Genomic DNA, 17752 nt, shown 5'->3' on the forward strand with positions numbered 1-17752 from the left:
GGGCAGGAGTGCAGACCCAGGTTGCCTGGGCTTCTGACTTTTTAAGAGAATTAGGAAATCTGGGTTTTTATATGAGATCTCCTGATTTTCTTTTTTTTTAATGTGGCAACTCGTTCAAACTTTTTTTTTTTTTAAAGGAGAAAGATTTTACTTTTTTTTTTTTAAATTTATTTATTTATTTTATTTATTTTTGGCTGTGTTGGGTCTTCGTTTCTGTGCGAGGGCTTTCTCTAGTTGTGGCAAGCGGGGGCCACTCTTCATCGCGGTGCGTGGGCCTCTCACTATCGCGGCCTCTCTTGTTGCGGAGCACAGGCTCCAGACGCGCAGGCTCAGTAGCTGTGGCTCACGGGCCTAGTTGCTCCGCGGCATGTGGGATCTTCCCAGACCAGGGCTCAAACCCGTGTCCCCTGCATTAGCAGGCAGATTCTCAACCACTGCGCCACCAGGGAAGCCCCCTCGTTCAAACTTTTGATTTTTTTAATTACTGCCTGGGCCAAACAAACATCTCTGTGGGTTGACCTGGCCTCAGCCCCTACTTGTGATCACATGTCTACACGGGCATCCTTTTCCAGGTAATAGGTGCATAGGTGTCCACTTCCTTTTAGCCAGAGCCTCGTGGATCGAAATGTACCTTTCTGATTTAGTGACAATCTGTAACGAATTGGTGTGGATTGGAAACCGAATCAGCTAACTGGAAAGGAAGTAACTGAATAATCCCAAATTCAGGTTTTGACCCTACCTGGCGTTGAGGGCTTGCGTGGGCAGGCGGATGGAGGCGTGCGCTCTGCCCCTCACATCTAGCTATTTTGTCCATCGTAAAATATGTAAAGGGCAAGGGGATTTGATGGTGGGGGGCCGGGGGAAGAGCTGTAGCCAGAATGTTCTCTCACACAGCAGTTACAGACCCTCACTCAGCATCCCTAGCTCAGAGTAAGCTTCTCGCGTATTTAGTCTGAAGTGGAACTTTATTTTTTAACATATCTTCTGTAGTTGTGAGTAAATGGTAGTCATTTGTTTCTTGGCTTCTTTAGTTATTGGACCAAATCACCCCCAACAAGTCCTCGGGTAGTCAGGTGTAATCGGATTTGGTTTTTAACATGCTTTTAAAGTAAGGAAATAAATAAAATCGAGGCTTGTAAAAGGTGATCATTAGAGAATGGGCCTCGGTCCCATAACTTTAAAGTAATAGCCCCATTATGGAGGGGGGGGCGGGGGGTGATGATTTTTTAACTGTTCCTTGCATTGATGTTGTAAGGTAGAGGGGCTTTGCGGGCAGGTTGGGCATTTCAGTAAAAGCTTTTCCAGCAGCCATTTAACCTCCATTTACGAAGAAATAAAGCGAAATTGATGCTGATTTGGGCCTGCTTTGGGGGATATTTTTGTTCCATAAAAGCCCTTTTGCTTGCAATTTGCTGAGCTGCCCTGTCACATCAGAAAGGGCTGCTGTTGATAAAGATAAAGCTTTATGGCCACGATATTTGCTGCTAACAGCAACCTAATGCAGCATTTTCATTTTTGTGCAATTAATGTTAACGTCTGCTACGAAAATTGTCATTAAATACCATTTTAAAATCCATTCAATTTGCATATGCAAAGCCCATTTACCATCACAGAAGATATAGCCGGCACTTCATCACGTCCTTTCCCTGAAATTGCAGCCACCCGGTTTTATAGCAATTTAAGATTTTATCTTGAAAGCTAGATGATAATGGATGTCCTTTTTGAGCCCAGCTGACTTAAGCTTTTCCATTGTATGTAGAATAATGCAGCCCCAGGACCAGAAACTCTGGGGCATCACGCTGTACCTCAGCCCCAAGGAGGCAAGATATGGAAGAAAGAGCACGGGACAGGGAGTCCACCAGCCTAGCTTGAGATCTGGCTTTTGTCTGGTCACAAGTTGCTGTGTGACCTTGTGAAAATCTCTTCGCCTCTCTGAACTTCTGTTTTCCTGTTTTAAAGAGGGGCTTCAAACCAAGTGATTGTTAATGTGCTATGTGTTCTAATATCTCATATTTTTAAATCTAAGTACACTAGATTAAGAATCCAGGCCAAGCTGTGCTGTGAAAAAGTTGTGTGAACTTGTGGAGGTCAATTAATCTCTCCATGACTCAGCTGGATAAGTAACCCTGCCCACTTCCTGCACAGGTTTTTTTTTTTAATTAAAAAAAATCTTCTTAATTTTTTTATTGAAGTGTAGTTGATTTACAATGTTGTGTTACTTTCTGGTTCATGGCAAAGTGATTCAGTTGTACATATATACATATGTATATTATTTTTCATATTCTTTTCCACTATGGTTTATTACAGGATATTGAATATAGTTCCCTGTATACAGTAAGACCTTGTTGTTTACCTATTTTATATATAGTAGTTTGTATCTGCTAATCCCAAACTCCTAATTTATCCCTCCCCTATTCCCTTTCCCCTTTGGTAACCATAAGTTTGTTTTCTATGTCTGTGAGTCTGTTTCTGTTTTGTAAATAAGTTCATCTGCATCCCATTATAGATTCCACATATAAGTGATATCATATGATATTTTTTTTTTTCATATGATATTTGTATTTCTCTGTCTGACTTGCTTCACTAGTATGATCATCTCTAGGTTCATCCATGTCACTGCATTTGCATTATTTCATTCTTTTTGATGGCTGAGTAGTACTGTATTCCTTTGTATACATATACCACATCTTTTTTTTTTCTGAATTTCTCTCTTATTTTTATTTCTTTTTTTGAATTTTATTTTATTTATTTATACATCACGTTCTTATTAGTTATCTATTTTATACATATTAGTGTATATATGTCAATCCCAATCTCCTAATTCATCACACCCCCCCAAACCCCGCTTTCCCCCCTTGGTGTCCATACATTTGTTCTCTACATCTATGTCTCTATTTCTGCCCTGCAAACCAGTTCATCTGTACCATATTTCTAGATTCCACATATATGCATTAATATATGATATTTGTTTTTCTCTTTCTGACTTACTTCACTCTGTATGAGTCTCTAGATCCATCCACATCTCTACAAATGACCCAATTTCGTTCCTTTTTATGGCTGAGTAATATTCCATTGTATATATGTACCACATCTTCTTTATCCATTCGTCTGTCCATGGACAATTAGGTTGATTCCATGTCTTGGTTATGGTAGACAGTGCTGCTGTGAACATTGGGCTGCACAGGGTTTTAGTGACAATGAAATGAAGTTGACGTAGAGACAGAACATACCCTGAGAATCCCAGAATGCCAGTGACTGCCGTAATATCCTATTTACAGATGAGGAAACAGAAGCCCTGGAGGGAAAGAGAGTTGGGAACAAAGGTGGGACTAAAAGCCCGGGCGACTCCTCCTGGACACCATGCTCTCTTCAAGACACTGGTGACCACTATGGACCAGTCTAGTGATCACACAGCAGGGACTCTGTCCCTCTGCACTCCAGGCAGTCCTGGAGAACCTTGCCTTGCCTTGAAAGATCCACTTGGGCATTATTTCAAAGGTGGGAGAAGGACAGTATACAGATGATTACTTAATCTGGTCCAGAAGTGACTTTCCAATGTGTCTCTAGTGCCACCTTTCAGGTTTTGAGGGCTGATGAACAGCAATGAACAAACAGCATTTCCGGTGAGAGAGACGTGCATAGAGTTTGAGGCCAGGGAGGTGGGAAAGCTTACCAAAGAGAGGATGTTGAGCTGAGCTTTGATGAGCAAGCAGATTTTACCAGGTAGGATGGTGAGAAAGGCAGAGGGAAGAGCATACAAAGGTATGGTGGCATACACTGTGGGAAACACCGTGGCAGTTCCTCAAAAAAACAAACATAGGATTCCCATGCAATCCAGCAATCACCCTTGTGGGTATATACCCGAAAGAATTGAAAGCAGGGACTCAGGCAGATAGTGTACACCCATGTTCATAGCAGCATTATTCACAGTAGCCAAAAAGTGGAAATAATCCAAGTGTCCATCAAGGGATGAATGGATAAACAAAATGTGATATATACACACCATGGACTATTATTCAGCCTTAAAAAGGAAGGGAATTCTCATCCATACTATCAGTACGACATGGATGTATCTTGAGTACATTATGCTAAGTGAAATAAGCCAGATATAAAAGGACAAATATTGTATAATTCCACTTATATGAGGTCCCCAGAGTAGTCGAATTAATACAGAAAGAAAGTAGAGGGTGGTTACCGAGAGCTGAGGGGGCGCGAAATAGAGGGTTACTGTTTAATGGGTACACGGTTTCAGTTTAGGATGAAGAAAAAGTTCTAGCGATGGATGGTGGTGATGGTTGTACAACAATCTGAATGTACTTAATGCCCTTGAACTGTACACCTAAAAATGGTAAATCTTGTGTATATTTAAGCACAGTAAAAAGTGATTAGAAAAAATAAAATAAGAAATAAAGGAAGCCCCACCTCCCCCCAAAAAAGTTGAGTAGCACAGCCAAAGGAAGGCACCCGTCCCAGAACAGTGGGTTGTGGTGGGAAAGGACTGGAGATAGACTGTCAGTGGCCTTGCACGTGGGCAGAGCAGGGCAGTGCCACATAGATGGACCAAGATACAGGCTTAGTCTCAGGTGTCACAGATGGGACTTGGGGCAACTGGAGGTCCCAGGCCATTCACTGCTGGCTGAGAGCACTGCTATTTATTTGTACAAATATCAGTGATTTTTGTAATGCTTGTGTTGTGACATAATATGGGTTGGGAAGCCCTGTTGTACTGGACATTTGCTGTTTTTGCCTGCTATTGTGTTCTGTTCTCCTCCTTCTGGATCAGAACCCCTATTTCTGCATCTTTTCCACCATCAGCCCCTGTAGATCGTGGGGACTGCTTCCAACCACGCCCCCTTCAAGGAGGGGCAAGGGATCAGGCCTGGCCAATCAGAGCACCAGAATCCCCCGGCCTCAGTAATTGGTGCAGAGGCAAAAGTGTGACCCAGGCCTGGCCAATCAGTGTATGTCACAATTTCTACTCACCCCTGTGGTTGGTTCAGGGATAAGCATGATACTGAAGTTGGACCAAAGAATCTTAATCTCAAGGCTTTTGTAGTTCCTACACCACTCCCACTGGGGTCACTAAAAGAATAGGACGTAAGAATGGAACTGATTCTGGCCATTTTGCCACATGAGGAAGAAGCCTGTCGGAGAATGGAGCCAAAACTGGGAAGCACAGCCAAGTCATGGAGAGACATACCCAATGCTGGTGACATTGCCTGATTGCCTAGATCCAGCTATGCCTGAAGCTCTACCTTTTCAATCATGTGAGCCAATAAATTCCCCTTAAAAAAAAATCAAAGTCGTTTGAGTTGAGACTTGATTACATGGAACCACAATCTACTTTTATAGAATGTCATGCATTCCAGAGTTGGGACATGGGTCATATGTCTGCCTCTGAACCAATCACTTTGGCCGTGGCTTGTGAGATATGCTGATTGGCCAGGCCTGGATCACTCGCCCCTCCCTGGAGCCCAGAGTCATGCTCCTCCCACATTGTTCCCTAATTCAGTCGCCACTGAGCACCCCCCTCACCATCACGGGTGCCAGGCGTCTGGCACGGGTGCCAGCCTTGGGTGCCAGCCATCTTACCGTGCCCGGATCCCGAACGTCATATTTGGAGGGAGAGAGGGCGGTTCCTTCTTGAGGCGCCGGTCATCCTGGTCACTGATGCGGATGTCATTGAGCTGACGGTAATGGAAATTCTCCCGAGCAGTTACCAGGCCAGCTTTTACTGCCCCACGGTTCATGGCGATGTAATCCCGGCTCAGCTCATGGGGGCAGGTAGGCTGCTGTTTAAATACATTCCAGTGTCCAATGGCTGAGGGCAGGGAGAGACAGAGCCATGGCATGGAGATCAGTCTGGGAAGTAAAGCAATCCGTGGCATCTGACGGAGAAGAAATTGGGGCACGAATACCTTCTCATTAACCTGCAGCCCGCTGGGTGACAGCCCTGCTTGGCCCCCTGAAAGGGTGGAGTCAGGATTCCCAGAGATTCTAGACGGTGCCTGAGCATCCTTCATGGAGCTGGGTTTGCCTGGCCTTGACCTCGTTTGGGAGATCAGAAGGTTGGTCACGAGCCTGTCTATGCTTGCAGCTCAAAAGGTGCAGAGCACAGACAGTCTTGCCTGGGGACAAGGTTTGTCTGGGGACAGTCTTGCCCCACACTGTCTGGGGCCCTTGCTATTTCCCTGACACCTTAGACCTGGACCCTTCGTGGTCCTGTCCTTCTCGGCTAAGCCCAAACTGTGGTTTCCGCCAGAATTGCGCTGCACGGCAGGCCCCTTGACTCTTTTCCTGGAGGAAGTAGCCTAGGTAGAGAGTTCAAATCCCTCTGGGTTCCAAAGGAAGCTTGCTCACCTTCAGGGACCCCTCCATCCTGCCCCTGGATGTAGAGTCCATAATTAAAATTAATTCCAGGCAGACTGCAGCTTCTTTCCCGGGGCTTCCCAAGTTCAGCCTGTTGGGGGAAGGACAGAGATCAAAGGTGAGGAGTGGAACCTCAGACCAACGGTATTATACTAAATTCAGTGGCAGGGAGTCATCGGGCGCTTGCTTTACCCCAGGCCCTGTGGGCAACCTCAGGGCTACTAGGGTGTGGAACACGAGCCCTCCCTGAGATAAGCGCTGACTGCTGTTGGGCATTGAGACACACCTCGGGGAAGCCTGCCTGCTGTACTCCTGCTCAGGGGCGGGTGAGGAGAGCAGAGTCAGGAGGACCCTCGTGGGGTGGGGGTGGGGGGGGGGCGGTCGGGACCGAGGCGTTGAGGGAGGACGTGCATTTGTGCGGCGGGAGAGAGGGGCGGCACAGTCCCCGCACTGAGCAGCCGTATTTGGGGTCCAGCCCAGAGCTGGCAACCTAGAGCTGGAAGTGATGTATCTTGCAGATGGACGGAAAGACCCGGTTCACGGAGACTCACCTGGGGCCACCCTTGAGGGAGGGGGCATCTTTCCTCCCTAACCCTTCATTCCTACTGGGGACGGCTCAAATCATTGTCACTGGAGCTGCCTCCTTGGATGTCACCTGAGGGTGGGGATACAGTGACAAGGCCCACTGTCACCTTCCTGGCGGCTGGACCGCCATTCTCACTCTTTGGGTCTCTGGTCAACTCCTTAACCCACCAGAAGGGGTTTGTAGGGATGAAATTGCTCTATTATCAACCACATCATCTCCCCCATTGTACAGGTGGGGAAGCTGAGACCCAGAGTGGCGGGGTCACGATCCACGGCTCCTAAAGGATGGGGCTGGATGTCAGATGCACTTGTGTCTGGCTTCGGGGTGAAGCACTTAGGCATGATGCTGCACTGCCTCTCTTTAGACTAGCAGCTCCCTGAGCTCAGAGGTCCTGTCCCGTACGGTGCTTAGATCGTTGCTCTCCATCAATGGACACCTGCAGAGGTCTGTGTTCCAGACAGCACTGGGTTCTTCACATGCCTCTCTTACTTAGTCCTCACAGCTGCCCTGTGAGGCAGCCCACCACTGTCCCCATGTCTCAGATGGGGAAGCTGAGGCACAGAGGGGTCAAAACAGGTTGCACGAGGCCACACGGGAAGAAGTGGCAGAGCTGAGATTTGAACCCAGGCTGTGTCTCCAGCCCACATTCAAGTCCACCTGCTAAAGAGATACCAACCAGGTGTGTGACGCTCCCAGTGCCATCAGGCCCCGGGGACCATGGACCTTACTGAGCTGGGTGGGTGCAGCTGCTCTTCCCACCCCCACGGGCCCCAGGCAGTGGGCTCCCAGTTGCAGGGTGTTACATCTCCCAGGACATCCCTGGCTCTGGCCTCACCAAAGCCTGTCCAGATAGTCTGGTGGCTCCGGGCTCACCCTTTCTCCTTTCCCCATCAATCTCTCTCCCCTTTTCTCTGGCTCCCGGAGACCTGGGCGCATAGAGGTGGATGATGTGGGACCACCCATAAAGGCTCATCACTGTCTCGGAAGAAACCCCTCCCTTGGGCTGGCAGTCTGGGCCCTGCACCCTCCAACCCCATCTGCCTCTGCAGCTTTGCCTTCCTGGATACTCCACGTGGTCCTGAGATTTAGGCACAATAGACCACTCCCCACCCCTGAAAGGTCTGCCAGAGCCCCAGCCTCTTTTGCTCCTGGCCTGCCCTCCCCTTTCTGGTTCTTACTCTTCAAGCTCTCTGGACCCCTCGGGCTCACTGTGGCCTCTCCCTCATCTGGGTCTGGTAACACTTACTATCCATTCTATTCATTTGGGGCTTAGAACTGAAATGACCTTCTCCGTTTCCAGGAATGCACATGCTGGGCCAGCCTGCCTGGAATATACTATCCTACACAGTCTTCTATTGGCTTCTATTGACTTCTTTTTCCTGGTGGCACGTAACAGGTGTTCTCTAAATGCCTGAGATTAAAAACCACTTCCTTTGGGAAGCCCTCCGGGGTTGCCCTCAGTGCAGACAAACTTCCTTGTCTATGGCACCACAGGGCCCTGAGCTCCACCTTTAGGGCACTTCAAAATTACGCAGTAGAACCTGCTTCAGCATGGACTGGCCATTACAAAATGGTGCTCAGTGAAGAAGCCAGTCACAAAGGACCACAGGTTGTATGATTTCATTTACAAGAAATGTCCCGAACAGGCAAATCCATAGAAACAGAAAGTGGATTAGTGGTTGCCCATGGCTGAGATGGAGAGGGGAGTGGAATGATTGAGGGGTGATGGTTAAGGGGTATAAGGCTTCTTTGGGGGATAATGAAAATATTCTAAAATTGATTGTGGTGCTGGTTGCACAATCCTGTGTATATGCTGAAAGCCATTGGATCATATACTTTAAATGGGTGAATTGTATAGTATGTGAATTATATCTCAGTAAAGCCATTAAAGATTACAAAGTAGTGTAATTAAGTCATTAATTGTGTGATGATCAGTTTAATGTCTGTCTCCCTCGGTAGACTGTCTGCTAAGTCTTTCGTTCCTTCTTCCTTCCTTCCTTCCTTCCATCCTTCCATCCTTCCTTTCTTCTTCTTCCTTCCTTCCTTTCTTCCCTTCCTTCCTTCCTTCCTTTCTTTCTCTTTCTTTCTTTCTTTCTTTCTTTCTTTCTTTCTTTCTTTCTTTCTTTCTTTCTTTCCTTCTTTCTTTCTTTCTCCCTTCCTTCCTTGCTTTCTTCCTTCCTTTTTCCCTTCCTTGCTTCTTTTTTCCCTTCCTTCCTTCCTTCCTTTTAAGGTTAATTATTTTTAAAATAGACTTTATTTTTAGAGCAATGTAAAGTTCACTGCAAAATTGAGCAGAAAGTACAGAGATTCCCCACATGCCACGTAGTTTTTATTCTCACCCCTCTTTTTCAAAGAGATCAGCAGAGAACAGATGCTAGTAAAGAGGGGCTGAGTGAGTGAATGAATGAATCAACTGCCTCCTTGGAGACTCTGGCAGTTCTTTCCTACACACTGCCTCATCCTTTTTCTCCCTCTTCCTTCTCATCTCAAATCCCAGGCCTTTACCTCCCTCGAGAGCTGAGAGTTCTGAGTTTCAGGTGGGGGCCCTGGCTGGGTGGTTTGTTTGGATTTCCTTCCGTGTGATTCACTCTGAGCTGCAGACAAAGCCCTGGCTCCTCATTTGTTTATGAAAATGATCTGGCCTCTCCGGTGAGGTGACGGCAAGGGAAGTTAATTAAAATGTGACTTCTCCGGGAGAGGCCCCGCCTCCCTCTGGCAGGTGCAGGTGGGCAGAAGTCCAGCTGGCAGAGGAACGACAGACAGACTCAGAGGCTGCCACTGGGCGGGGCCTGGCGGTGAAGGAGGCACGGAAGCAGGCGGGTGCCTCAATCTCCACGCTTTTTAGTGAGGGTTGCCTAGGAATCAACGACGGCCAGAAATACTGAAGCCTTGGGCTGCAATGGTCATCCCAGTGGGAAAGTCGCTCATTCGTTTGCTGCACAAATATTTATTTTGTGTCTCCTCTGCACCAAGCTCTGTGCCAGGAGTTCTAAGGTGAACAAAGCAGACACATACTGCCCCCTGCCCTTATGAAATTCCTTATCTTGCTAAAAGGACAAACTGAACAAGTAATGACAACCAAGGCCACCAGAGGGTTTGATAGGGGAGCACAGACTGCCTCTAGCTCTAAAAATGTGTGAGTCTATAGAGTGAGAGAAGGTATTTGCAATACATATTTCTGACAAAGGGCTGTTATTCATCATATATAAAGAGCTGCTACAAATCAATAAGAAAAAGGCAGACGATCCTATAGAAAGACGAGCAAAAGACTTGAATAGGCACTTTATTAAGGGGATGTCCAAGTGGCCAGGACCCATATGTCAAGGTGCTCAACGTCTGAGAAGTACAAAATAAAAAACTCGATGATATTGGTAAAGACATGAACTGGAACACTCATGCTCTTGGTGGGAATGTAAATTGGTACAACCACTGTGGAAAACTGTTTGGCAGTATCTATGAAAGCTAAACATATGCCTACTGATAACCCAACAATTCCCTCCTGGACACCCAACAGAAATGAGTGCCCAAGTCCACCCAAAGAGATGTCTGAGAATGCTCATAGCAGCTCAGTTTGTGATAGCCAAGCAGCGGAAACTACCCAAATGGCCATCCCAGGTGGATAAAAAAAAAAAATGGTGACATATTCATTCAATAGAACACTCTATAGCAGTGGTTCTCAGCTGGGGGCAATTGTGCCCCCATCCCCCAAGGACATTTGCCTGCGTCTGGAGACGTTTTTGGCTGTCACAGTTAGGAGGCAGTACTACCCTCCCTCCAGTGGGTGGGGGCCAGGGATGCTGCGAAACATCACACAATGCGCAAGACAGGCCCCACAGCCAACAACAAAGAGTCATCTGGCCCCAAATGCCAATAGGTTAGGAACTGCTCGATGGCACCGGGAACGAGAGAACAGCTCTACACAACCACCTGGGCGGGTCTCACACAAATGTGGGACAGAAGGAGCTGGACACACAAGGCAGGCACTGTTCCATGCAAATGAAGTTCGAACACAGCATGACTAACGTCTGGTTTCAGAAGTCGGGAGGGTGGGTGCCATGGGGGTGGGGATGGTGGCTGCAAGCAGCACAAGGAGTCTTCGGGGGCACTGGTCCTGTTTCCCGACCTGATGTGGGTGCCCCTCACACCCCGCGGTCCTGCCCGCCCCCCCGCCCTCCCTCAGAGCGCATCCGTCTGCAAGGCGGCCACATGTCGCAAGAGCGGTGGGGTCCTGATATTACCGTCATGCTTGAAATTCCACCCTTGGCAGTTTGATCCTTTAGGTTCGGGCCGTGTGTCTCAGAGTCCCTGCGTTAACATGTGAATGCCCTGGAGGAGCAGTGTATTCACCCATCACCAGCTCAGCTGCCCAACGAGATGGGCCGACTGGCCCCGCCCTGGTGCCACCACCACCGACCACGGCAACACCGTAATCATGGCAACCGTGGGCCAGGCTCCACGGGGGCGCTTCACTGACCCCCAGGGTACCACTAACGCGTAAAGCAGCCCTGGAAACTACACGGGTTTTCGGGGGGGAAAGGGAGGTCCAGACAGCTGTAGGGGCTTGTTTGCCCAAAGCCTCCCAGCTAATGAGTGGCCAAGGGTGGATCTGAACCCACATCTGACTCCACGCAGTTTTCGCTGCCTCTTGGCACTTAGCAGCAACTGCCCGGGACTCTCCATTGTTTTGTCCTGTGCGCGGACCTTAGCTCTGCAGACTGGATTTTGCTCACGCAGAACAGGTGCATCTGACTTGTTTGCACGGCGCCCTCCATACACACAGAGGACATAAGTAGCCTTCTGTCCAGGAGAGCCCCAGCTACAGGCTGCCGTTTGATGTATGGACTGTGCGTTATGGGAAGAGCCGTCATTTCAGTGACCTGGACACAGGACAGCTAAGTCATGCCTGGGCCAGGGCTGGAAAGGAGAGAAGATCCAGATCTTGGATTGGCATTTTGGGGAGAGAGCCAACCTGAAGAAGATTCCAGTGGGACAGCCAGTGAGAACAGGAGTGCCGAGGGTTCTCCGAGGGGCTCCCTGGAAGCAGCAAAGAGGACCCAGCCAGAGGTGAGAGGGCCCGGCACCGACCCTGGGCTTCCCTCCCCACCTTGTCCAGAGGGGCTTTCTAGAAGCCTACAGAGAATAGCTTCCTGACAGAGGAAACTACAGGTCTCTGGGCACCTCAGGGGACCAGCTAAGGACTGATAAACAGGTGCTCAGAGGAGCTCCTGACCCTGAACTTCTAGATGCAGGCAAACTGGTCGTGAAACTGATGAGATGTGACCACAAATCTCAGCTTTGATTGGCCACCTGAGTCCCCCAGGCATCCTGCCCCTCCAGCCCAGAATAGGATGAGAGATGGCTCTCAGCTGGAATGTCCAAAGGTCCTGGGGCAGATGGCACAGTTGCGGGGCCATGTGAAGGCTGAGAGCACCCTCCCTGCCCAGGGATCCCTGGGAACCACCTTGTTCTCTTTACTACAGAAGTAAAGAAAGAAATGAGGAAGAGAGTGAACATTGATTGGGCACCTCCTACGTGCAAGGCTCATGTTATGCCCCGTGACCTCATTTAGCAAACACTTTTATTGAGCACTTACTGTGTCCTGAGAGCTTTTCGTGCTTCACCTTGAACTCTGCCAACCTCACTGGGAGGTTGTTTTCCCATTTGACGGTTGGGAAAACTGAAACTTAAAGGGGTTCACACTTGCCCAAAGGCACCCAGGTAGTAAATGGAAGAGCTGGCGTTAAACCCAGCCCTCTGACATCATAACTCTGTGCTCACCTACAGTGGCCCCTCACAACATCTCTATAACGGAGGCCACGTGGTCACCACTAGACAGATGGGGAAATTGAGTCTCAGAAAGGGATGGGATGGTGGATCCCTTTCAGCCCCCAAATGCAAGCCCTCCCTGTATTCTCGTTTCTTATGGCTGAATTCTAAGACATCTCGTGCACGATCCTCAAGGTCTTTTCAGAGGCATACCTTAGCTTTGCACAAAGGGGAATTGTGAAATATTGGAAGCTATTCAAATCTGGCCTACTAGCTGGAATCCCTTGTTGTTGAGGTGTTAGAATCAAGAGGCCAATGCAGGAGAAAAACCCCAGCTCTGAGTCTGGCCACCCCGCCCTTCTCAGCTGCTTTCAGACTGTGCCTTTTTCTGAGTTTCCTCTGTCACAAAGTGGCTTGGCTAGAATACAGCTCTGGGTGACAGCTGTCCCCATCAGCAGACAGCTTCATTAAACCTCATTAAGATGTCATCCCTCGCTGCCTTATTTCCCATCTCTCAGCTCTAATTAAAACCATCTCGCTCCCTGTCCCAGGGGGTCCTGGGATTCTCTGGGCTCCTTCTGCACGGCAGCTCCCTCCGCTCCCCGACATCAAGGACCAAGCCTTGGAAACCTGCAATGAGAACTGGGCCAGGCAGGCAGCCCCTGGCCCGGAAGTCCTCTTGGAGCAGCCCGTCACCAGCATCAGGACCTCTGGGGCTTTCCAGAGGCAAGTACCAGTGGCGTTTCCCACAGGCTACTAAAGTCACCTGAGACCCAGGAAGGAGGACCCCTATCCCCAGAGCTGTGCCAGAGCCCATTTTCCTGGGACAACTTCAAAACAAGTGACCCAAACTTGCAACTCCAGTCTAATGATTTCCCACTTCATATACTTTTAAAATGTCTTAACTTTGAGTCTTAACCAAAGAGGTGAAAATGGGTGAAATTAACTGGCTTCGTTTCTTGGACGGTCTGAACTGGACCTCACTCTGGACAAACGAGCTGGTGGTCATTTCCAAGATGGGTTTTAGATCTGTCTGGGAGCTTGATGCCTGGGTTCTAGACCAATCTTAGGTGTTCATGTATGAGGACTAAGCCCCCTAAAGGCACCACTCCCACCTCCTGGCAGCCACAGAACAGTGTAGCTCATTAACACTCTCGTCCAGAGTCTGAACTAAATGTATGTTTGCTCGACAGTTGAGAAGTCTCCACTCACTTTCCCACATCCTATTAAAGCGTAGTTCCATGAAATCCCACAGTTATTGCCTGGTAGTTATTAAATAAATATCTGTATACGGCTCTGCCCACACACGCACATGCACACATGTCCCATCTCGCTCATGGAGGGGGAGTTCATTGTTATAAAACAACTTAAGATTCTCGAATGAAAAGCACAATATAAATGCAAATTGTGATCATGATTAGCATAGAGGATATTTATTTATTTCCATAATGAGAACGTCAGATAAACAATCATGTGAAATAAGGTGCATTATGCATCAAAGGACTCCGGCGTCATCTCAGAAGCCGGATTCTTTGAACGATGTGCATTGTGTGAGTGGCAGTTGAACATCGCATAATGATACTGAAAAACCACACACCAGAAGACCACATCCATATATGATCAAAGGCATATAAAATAACGTTAAGTGAAAAAAAATCAGCAGGATTCAAAAATTTACACACACTATTGTTACAACATGTAGAAAAAATTCATTGAAAAAATACTGGAAGGAAACATAACAACGTAAGTGATTGTGTGAGGATATGTCCTTAGAGGTGCAGCCTTTGGGCAGGGGCAGGGTGCGGGGGCGGGGGGTGGGGTGGGGGTGATGGGTACTGAGATTTTACTTTTATAATTAAAAAGTCAAAAGGCAGAGTTAAAGCCAAAGTTTCTATTTTCTATACTCCTGCCAAGGGTCAAAGTTAAGGTTCTTCTCCTGTGTCATCAAGTTTATAATGGGGGCTGAGCTGGCCGCCGCTGGGTCGGGGAGGAAAGGGAGGGGAGGGGAGAGCCGCAGGTCCAGCAGGAGGATACCGGAAACCAGCAGGTTAATGTCCCAGAGCTGAGACCTCGCTCTGCCACTTCCTGTGTGACCTTGGGCAAGTCACGTGAATTGTCTGGTCCCCTTTCCTCACCTGTAAAATCTCCCCAGGCCGAGGATTGGAGCCCAATATCCAGTGGCCTCTGTTACTGCTGTCATTGTTGCTATTACTAGAGCAGTTCACCAGCTCAGGACAAGGGGAGCCCCAGGCAGTGCGGACACCTCTCCAGGCCCCACTGCACCTGCCCGGCCACCCCACTCGGCCGGCCCCTGCCTGGTTCCCACGACCCAGGGCTGCCTGTGTTTTGCCACCTGCCTGGCTTTTCCGTCCTCCCCGGGGCAGCCCTGGCTCCCTCGGTGCTGCCAGAACCGTTACCGCAGCTGATGTATGGCCCTTGCCGCGTGAGGCAGTCACGGTGACAGGGCCCCGGCGTTCTCTCCCCTCCCCCTCGACAGCTTGAAACCAGCTCCTTCATTTGCATTTACATGATCTCGCTGTGCAGCTTATGAGATCGAGAGATTTATGTGCTACTTAGCTTGATGTTTGATTACACTCCGAGAAGGCAGCAAGCAGCAAAGTGCACGGATGCCTCGCTCTGAGCCCGCGGCCTCGGGGGGCCAGTAACTCAACAGCAGGTTTAGGTGGATGAGGGGAAACGCACAGCCTTTCGAAAAAGGCAAACATGAGAGGTTGGAAGGAACAAACACCATGATTTGGATTTTTTTTTTTTTTTTTAAAGCAATGAAAAGTGGCTAGGGATCACCTGATTACGAGCAGACCCAAGCCACTCTCAAGAGGTAGCTCATTGTCCTGGGAAATGAACTCCCAGAAACTTCCTCCTGGGTAACGTCAGAAGCCCCTAAAAGAGACGGTACCTCCACGGTTGGGAGGTGGTGAGGATGGACTCCTTCTTACAAGCAGGGCTCTCGAATTGGAACGTCAGGATCAACATGGGCTCTGTCAATTACACCTACGTGGTCTTGAAACAGTCACTCAACCTATCTGCGCCCCAAGTTCCCGATCTGTAAAATGGGGGAAACAGCACACCACCTTAGGTCTGTGGCTGAGAGGAGTAAACAAGATGATCTCGGCACCACAGTGGATGCGGAGAGGGTGCCCAGTAAATGGAGCTGCTATGGGCAAGACTGGCCATTTTCTGAACACACAAGGGATAAAGCTAAACGCCCTGATGGAGAGAAGTCACCGGGGTAATGCTTTGCTAAGTGTCACTCGCCTGTTTTGTGGGTTATCCACGGCGTGGGGTTTAATCCCAGCCCCCAGCCCCCAGCTCTGGGAATGCACAGCTGGGGCATGCTTAAAGAAGGTAGACTCAGTTTCCTAACAGTCTGAGCCGGGCATAATTAGCAACGTTATTGGCTAGTTGCAGATTGGCTGCTGCCTGCCTACGGCCCATCCCATTCCAGCTCCAAACAGAAATCATTTGGCAGCTTACTGGGACTTTACAGTTTGATGCGTAAAAACACAAGTTTGGGGCCAAATGCCCAGGTTGGAATTCTGGCTTCTCAACTCTGTGTGGCCTTGAACAAGTTGCTGAACCTCTGAGCCCCAGTTTCCTCACCTATCAAATAGGTATAATGGGGGTACCCAGCTCGGAGGGTTGTTGGAGCATTTCGTGATGCAGGGGGAGTTCTCAGCAGAGGGCCTGGAAAGTTCTCAATAAGAAACAGTCATACTAGCCGGTGGATGTCATTAGCCTGTCCACTGGGTGGAATTATCAGCAACTCTGTCTCCATTTGTGTGAACAGAGAACTAGCTATAAAATTGATGGCTCCTCAAAAAATTAAACGTCAAATTACCGTGTGACCCAGAAACTCTGCTCCTAGCTATAGACCCAAGGGAACTGAAAACTGGTGTTCAAACTAATATGTGTACATGCATGTTTACAGCAGCATTATTCACAAGGGCCAAAAGATGGAAAGCACCCAGATGTCCAGCAACTGGTTAATGGAAAAAATGTGGTCTATCCATATACAGTAGAATATTAGTCAGCCGTAAAAAGGAATGAAGTCCTCACACATGCATGAACCTTGAAAACATATGCTAAGGGAGAGAAGCCAGATGACAGAGGCCACATAATGTGTGATTCCATTTACATGAAATGTCCAGAATAGGTAAATCCACAGAGACAGAAAGCAGATAAGTGATTGCCAAGGAATGGGGGGAGGGGAGAATGGCAGTGACTGCTTAGTGGCTGCGGGATTTCCTTTTGGGGTGATGATCACGTCTTGGAATTAAATAGAGAGGGTGAGTGCACCGCATTGTAAAGGTGCTAAATGCCACCGAATCATACATTGAAAAAATGGTTAATAGTTAAGTTTATGTAAATTTTGCCTCAATAAAAAGAAAAATTAATACGTCCACAGGAAAGGTATGCCATGCCTCCCATCCGGGCAATTTAGGAAACTCCTCTCTGTCTCTCTTCGGGATGGGAGAGGAAAGAAATGCAAATGAAGTGGCTGCTGTCTCGCTGTGGGACAACGTGGTTGGAAGACATTGCTCAGCTTCAAGGAGGTGAGACTGGCGGAGGTGGATTCGGGGGCTGGGGGACCATTTCCCACCCCAGTCGTGTTGCTCTGATGGTCCGTACGGCAGAAGCTGGTGCAGGCATGTCTTTTAGAGGCGTCTTAGAGCTTCACGAATATTTGTTTGAAACCCGAGGACCAGTGAAACCGGATGGACTCCGTTTCACATTCTGTCCCTCCTCTGTGTGGCGTGGCCTCGCTTCTGGAAGGCCGCTGTTGGGGGAAGGGGGAGAAGGAGCTCTGGACTGCGGGTCCAGAGACCTGGATGCTTGTGCCTGGCTCCTCCTCTCCCGCCGAGGCCCTGCCTTGCCCGTCCCCGGGACCATGGAGGAGATCAGAGTGGAGCTCAGAGAACCTCAGGTGGATGCAAAGGAGAGCCTCCCGGAACACAAAGCCCGCATCCTGAGTCAGCCAGACGGCCGCTGGGAGACACCCTTTATTTATGG

At 48.7% G+C, this 17752-nt stretch overlaps 1 protein-coding gene across 1 annotated transcript in view; it reads right to left on the reverse strand.

The window, feature by feature from the left end:
* The window catches only part of CFAP77 (cilia and flagella associated protein 77), a 133691-nt gene that overhangs the window by 50144 nt on the left and 65795 nt on the right, over positions 1 to 17752 (reverse strand). Inside the window, exons 2-3 of the mRNA XM_068553728.1 lie at positions 6361 to 6460; positions 5593 to 5821 (exon numbers count right to left, since the gene is read on the reverse strand). Coding sequence (XP_068409829.1) covers positions 5593 to 5821; positions 6361 to 6460 — 329 coding nt within the window. The remainder of the gene's footprint in view (positions 1 to 5592; positions 5822 to 6360; positions 6461 to 17752) is intronic.

Source organism: Eschrichtius robustus, chromosome 10, assembly GCF_028021215.1.
Source record: "Eschrichtius robustus isolate mEscRob2 chromosome 10, mEscRob2.pri, whole genome shotgun sequence".
Taxonomy (NCBI): Eukaryota; Metazoa; Chordata; class Mammalia; order Artiodactyla; family Eschrichtiidae; genus Eschrichtius; species Eschrichtius robustus.